This window comes from Cariama cristata, unplaced genomic scaffold (assembly GCF_000690535.1).
Source record: "Cariama cristata isolate BGI_N322 unplaced genomic scaffold, ASM69053v1 scaffold26802, whole genome shotgun sequence".
Lineage (NCBI taxonomy): Eukaryota > Metazoa > Chordata > Aves > Cariamiformes > Cariamidae > Cariama > Cariama cristata.
The window spans coordinates 1-5,587 of NW_009603637.1; the positions used below are offsets into that span (position 1 = coordinate 1).

Consider the following 5,587-nt stretch of genomic DNA (forward strand, 5'->3'; position numbering starts at 1 on the left):
AGCAAACCGGGAAGGAGAACCGAGCTCGCGGCGTAACAAGTGTGTCCTCGTTACCTTGACCGTGACACCGGGCCTGTGGAGTGAAGCGGGGCACGGCATGCAGCAATGCCTGTCACCCTGCCGGGCCTCGGTACAGCCGCCGGGATCCGTGCTGTCCCAGCAGCCTGACCTCCCGGCAGGCTCATGGCAGCGGCGAGGCGGCTACCCAAAGCCCAAAGGCCCACCCGTTGCTGTGGTGTCTGGCGTGGAGAGGAACGTGGCCGAGACTCGTGTTCAGAAGGCCGCACGATGGGGAAGACAAACATCAGAGCATTGCAGTCTGTGGCAGGCTGAAGTTTCACAGCCCTGGCTGCTGTGGGCCAAGGAGATCTTTCTCCTGCGGATAAGGAAGTGTGTCTTGTAGCACACACTGTCCTCTTGCAGCTGGTTGCAAGTTGGTGTCTGGGACCGGAGGGACATGAAGCATGTGCCTTGGCTGTCTGGTTGCCAGGGCGCCGGGTGGAAGAAGATAAATGGGGCAGAGTACGAAAAGCACTTCAGTGTTTAAACCTTGGTACACCAGGACGTGTACGTGAGGATGTGGTGATTTCCTCCATCAGAGGAGATGCCTGGCCTGTGCCCTGGTGTGTTTTCACAGGAATGAGGAGCTCTCTTCAGTTGTTGGTGTGCTTTCTCCCATCCGGGGGAAGCAGCTTCTGTGTCCCACATGCTGGAGATGATCTCCAGCCAAGCCGATCTGGTTTGCTGGGGCAGGGGGAGACTTGGGTGGGGTTGGAGTGAATGGTAGAGCAACACAACTTTGCAGTTCTGAGCATACCTCTTCACCCCAGCAGAGAAAAGTAAATTGACAGTGGATGCGGTGAAGCTGCACAATGAGCTGCAGTCAGGATCTCTGCGTTTGGAACGGACGAGTGACAGCGCTCAGCTCCGTATGGAGGAGGACGATGCTGTGGAGGACGCCACAGAGAAGTCCTCCGGCACCTTCCTGAGCGGGCTGAGCGACTGCACCAACGTCACCTTTAGCAAGGTGCAGCGCTTCTGGGAATCCAACTCTGCCGCTCACAAAGAGGTATGGGCAGGAGCAGGGGCTGGGGGCGGAGGTCCAGTGGGGATGGCCCCCTAGATGTGAGGCTCAGGGGGCTGACCTGCTCCACTTGCTGCTCGCAGATCTGTGCTGTGCTGGCGGCCGTGACAGAGGTGATCCGCTCACGGGGGGGCAAGGAGAGCGAGACGGAGTACTTTGCTGCACTGGTGAGTGACGATCGTGGGGAGGAGGCATGAGAGGAGCTGCTGTTGGCAGCATGGGTCGGCTCTTGGGACGGTTGGTAGAGGAAGGTACTGTGCTGGTAGCCAAGACCCTAGTGTCCTTCAGCAGAGATGCTGTTGGGCTGCTCCTGGTTTCTCTGCCCAGCTCCCCAAGGGTTGGGTTTTGGGGAAGGGCTGGCCTGGTGTGAACCTCTGCTCCCCGTTGCTCACCTATCCCCTGTTCTCAGATGACCACGCTGGAGGCGGTGGAGTCCCCTGAGTCACTGGCTGCTGTCGCCTACTTGCTTAACCTTGTTCTAAAGCGGTGAGTGGCTGGCAGAGAAGTGGGGAGAACTACCTGGCCCCATCATGGAAGAGGGGCTGGCGCTGTCCCCCCTCCCCAGGCTGGGGAAAGGACCCAGCCAGGTTGGACTGGGGATGTGGTTCCCTGCATGACTGCCACTGGCTGCCCGCTCCTCACCCCACTGACATGCCCCCTTCTCCTGGCAGGGTCCCAAGCCCTGTGCTCATAAAAAAGTTCTCAGATGTGTCGAAAGCCTTCATGGGTATCGTGTCCTCACAGGCCTGCGGCAGCTCCACCTCTGCCCTGCGATGGGTGGGTAGCCAAGAGGCAGCCAGCCATGTCAGCTCTGCCTCGGGGTCTGCCGAGAGCTGGAGTCGAGGCTGCTGCTGTAGAGTGGTGCTCGGTGCTTGGCCTGAGGCCATTGCACTGGGGGGGGTGTCTGTGGGGTGATGCTAACACCCCTGCTGCTCCCTTGTCATAGGTCCTCTCTTGCCTCGCCACACTGCTGCGGAAGCAGGACTTGGCAGCCTGGAGCTACCCTGTCACCCTCCAGGTCTATCATGGCTTGCTGAGCTTCTGCGTTCATACCAAGCCTAAGGTGAGCTCCAGGTGCCGCTGGTGAGGGATGATGCTGCCTTTGGGGCTCATTTCTGGGGCTGGCTGTGCTCCTGGGGTCTATTGCTTCTACCCACCTAGACTTTCCTTCCCCCAGGTGCGGAAAGCGGCACAGCACGGCGTGTGCTCCGTCCTGAGGGGCAGCGAGTTCATGTTTGGAGATGCGGCCCCTGAGCATCACCCTGCGGCACCCTCCACCGCCAAGTTCTGCGTGCAGGAGATCGAAAAAGCTGGAGGTGTGGGGAACTGGAGCAAGGGTTTTGCAGCTGAGTGTGGGGGGGCCCTGTGTCTGTGGGAGAATACGGACTTGAAGGGAAGAAGGAAGAGTGCAGCACCTTGGATTGCTGGGGAGGGTATAAGACACCTCTGGGGCACCAAAGGTGTTTTGGAGGGTCCTCAGCCGTCTGTCTGTTGCTCAGCTCTTCCCAGAAGTCAGGGGGCTGTTCACCCCAGCTCCGTCGGTCAACCCCAGCTCTGTCATGGGCGTTTTGCCTTGGGCAGGGCTTTGCCATGGGATGCCACAGGCTCAGACATTGCTCTGCTCCTGCAGGCACCAAGGAGGCAACCACCACCCTGCATGTCCTCGCCTTGCTGCGGGACCTGCTGCCTTGCTTCCCTGCGGCTGTGGTGAAGACCTGCTGCGAGACCTTGCTCCGAGTCATGACCCTCAGCCACGTGGTGAGTGTCCCTACATCAGGGATGGTGAGGGCAGCCCCTTTCCCCCTCAGCTGCACCCTGAAAGAGCTCGAACCCTCTCGGCTGCCAGCTTGGAGCCTGGAAATGCCGGATGGAAATGAGGAGCCCAGGGCAGCTGGTGCTTGCTGGCCTTTCTGCTGTGAAAGATGGGGCACAGTTGCAGCAGTGCTGGGCTTCCCAAGGCAGAGCCTGCTTTGGGGTAGGGGGACAGTGGGTGCAAAGCAGAGCTGCCCTTTCTTGACACCATGTCCTTCACAGCTGGTGACAGCATGTGCCATGCAAGCCTTCCACAGCCTCTTCAGCGCCCAGGCCAGCGTGGCCTGCCTGCCGGCTGAGCTCAACGCCCAGATCATCACCGTGAGTGTGGGGTGCCAGTGTGGGGAGGGACAGGGCTGGCAGTGCCACGGCACCCACCCACCCACCAACCTTTGCTTCCCCAGGCCCTCTACGACTACGTGCCCAGCACAAGTGACCTGCAGCCACTGCTGACCTGGCTGTCCACAATGGAGCGGGCGCATGTCAATCTGGGCAGGTGCAGGCAGGGGCCACGGCTGGGCAGGGGGAGAGGTGGCCGCTTGGTCTCTCACCTGCCCGGTCTCTCTTCTCCAGGCTGCAGAAGGACCTGTGCTGGGCTCACCTGCCCCGGCTGTTCTCTGCCACCATGAACTGCTTCCTCTCCCCACACTCCCAGGTGGTGGCAGCAGCAGCGCAGACCCTGGAGGTACCACACACAGATCCCTCTCCCCACTTGGCTGCCCTGGACCTCGTGGAGGGCTCTGCCCAAGGGTTTGGGGCTTGCCGGGGAGTGGTGTGCCCCGTTGAGCCTGCCAGGCTGGGGGATCTGTGGTCCACTGCTGTTCCATTTTCCCTGTTTGCCCTTGCAGACCCTCCTGAGTGAGTGCGTCGCTCCCCACATGGAGGACCTGGGCACCGTCTCTGCTTCTGCCCCAGCCCCTGCCGCCTACCTGTGCAAGATGTTCAGGTAAGGAGCGGTGGTGTGGGAGCGGCTATCCCCGTGGGCCCGGCTGAGCTCTGAGCAGCCTCTGCCTGGTCCGTAATGGGGGCTGGTGGTCACCCTGATCACTGCTGGGTCAGAAGCGACCGTCTCCTTTCTCCTCCCCAGATCAGTGGAGGAAGGCCTGACGTACCGTTTCCACGCAGCATGGGACAAGGTGCTGCAGGTGCTGGAAGTCTTTTTTGAGACATGTGGGAAGCAGTGCCACCCCATCATGAGGAAGGTGAGCCAGGCTGGGAGGGCACAGACTCATCCGTGGAGGCAGGTGGAGTGGCTGCGCTGCTGCCTGGGCCGCATTGCCCTCTCCAGCTGTGGAGTGGGGCCATCCTGGTGCCCACTGTCCTGCCCGTGTATGCGTGGTGTTGGGGTTTAACCCCAGCTGGCAGCTAAGTACCATGCAGCCGTTCGCTTACTCCTTCCCCCTCTGCCTCCTGGTGGGATGGGGAGAAGAATCGGGAAAAGGTAAAACCAATGGATTGAGATACAAACAGTTTAATAACTGAAATTTGTAATAATAATAATTAATAAAAAGGAGATAACAAAGAGAGAGGCAGGAATAAAACCTAAAAAAACCAAGTGATATACAATACAATTGCTCACCACCCACTGACCGATGCCCAGCCCGTCCCGGAGCAGTGATAAGTGGCTCCCCGCCCGCTCCCCCAGTTTATATTCTGGGCATGACGTTCTATAGCCTTAGCATGGAATATCCCTTTAGCTAGTTCGGGTCAGCTGTCCTGGCTGTGCTGTCTCCCAGCTTCTTGTGCACCTCCTCGCTGACAGAGCATGAGGAACTGAAAAGTCCTTGACTTAAAGTAAGCACTACTTAGCAACATTTAAAACATTAGTGTGTTATCAACTTTATTATCATACTAAATCCAAAACCACAGCGCTGTACCAGCTACTAGGAAGAAAATTAATTCTATCCTAGCCAAAACCAGGACACGTGAGCAGGGTGTGTGCAGCCCTGGGACTCAGCACGGGGATACGCAGGGCAGTTGTCATCCCTGGGCAGGCATAGTAAGTGACATGTGCCGGACTTGCCTCTGTGGCTCCTCTGTTGACCGTCCTGCCCTGTCCCCACAGTGTCTCCGGTCCCTGTGTGACCTGCGTCTCTCTCCACACTTCCCCTACACCGCCGAAGTGGACCAGGCAGTGGGGGCTGCTGTGAGCACCATGGGCCCTGAGGTGCTGCTGGAAGCCGTGCCTCTGGAGATTGATGGCAAGGAGTGAGTACAGTCATGGGGTAGCAATTTTGCAGCCTTTTTACATTCCTGTTCAGTCCCCGTGCGGTGCTGGAGGTGTTTGGCTCTGCCAAGTCTACCTGTGCCCAGCTTTGGGGCTGGGTGGAGGTGCCCTGTGCCCAGGGCTGATGCCAACAGTGCCCCACGCTCCCCTGACCCGTGCGTTCCTTCCCCAGGGAGACACTGGATTTCCCCCGCAGCTGGCTCCTGCCAGTGCTGCGGGACTATGTGCAGGGCGCACGGCTTGGCTTCTTCACCAGCTACTTCTTGCCCTTGGCGGCCACCCTGAAAAGCAGAGGTGAGGAGGGTGGCACGGTAGCAGTCCCGGTGGGTGCAGTCCTGTGCTCCCAGGAGCCCCAGGGTGCTTCCTGGGACCTCCCTTCCCTCCCCTGGGATGGAGTGGGGCTTCGCCATCTGTGCTACTCTGCTCATCTCCCCCTTCTCTTCTGCAGCCCTGGAGTTTACCCA

General features: G+C 59.5%; 1 protein-coding gene across 1 annotated transcript in view; it reads left to right on the plus strand.

The window, feature by feature from the left end:
* Window positions 1–812: 812 nt before the first annotated feature.
* The window catches only part of RRP12 (ribosomal RNA processing 12 homolog (S. cerevisiae)), a gene marked incomplete at its 5' end in the record, with an annotated part of 10,621 nt that continues 5,846 nt past the window's right edge, over window positions 813–5,587 (plus strand). Inside the window, 14 exons of the mRNA XM_009695283.1 lie at window positions 813–1,069; window positions 1,168–1,251; window positions 1,494–1,570; window positions 1,756–1,861; window positions 2,031–2,147; window positions 2,262–2,400; window positions 2,715–2,842; window positions 3,119–3,217; window positions 3,301–3,392; window positions 3,470–3,581; window positions 3,745–3,842; window positions 3,984–4,098; window positions 4,962–5,104; window positions 5,296–5,426. Of these exons, the coding sequence (XP_009693585.1) occupies window positions 813–1,069; window positions 1,168–1,251; window positions 1,494–1,570; window positions 1,756–1,861; window positions 2,031–2,147; window positions 2,262–2,400; window positions 2,715–2,842; window positions 3,119–3,217; window positions 3,301–3,392; window positions 3,470–3,581; window positions 3,745–3,842; window positions 3,984–4,098; window positions 4,962–5,104; window positions 5,296–5,426 (1,698 nt within the window). The remainder of the gene's footprint in view (window positions 1,070–1,167; window positions 1,252–1,493; window positions 1,571–1,755; window positions 1,862–2,030; window positions 2,148–2,261; window positions 2,401–2,714; window positions 2,843–3,118; window positions 3,218–3,300; window positions 3,393–3,469; window positions 3,582–3,744; window positions 3,843–3,983; window positions 4,099–4,961; window positions 5,105–5,295; window positions 5,427–5,587) is intronic.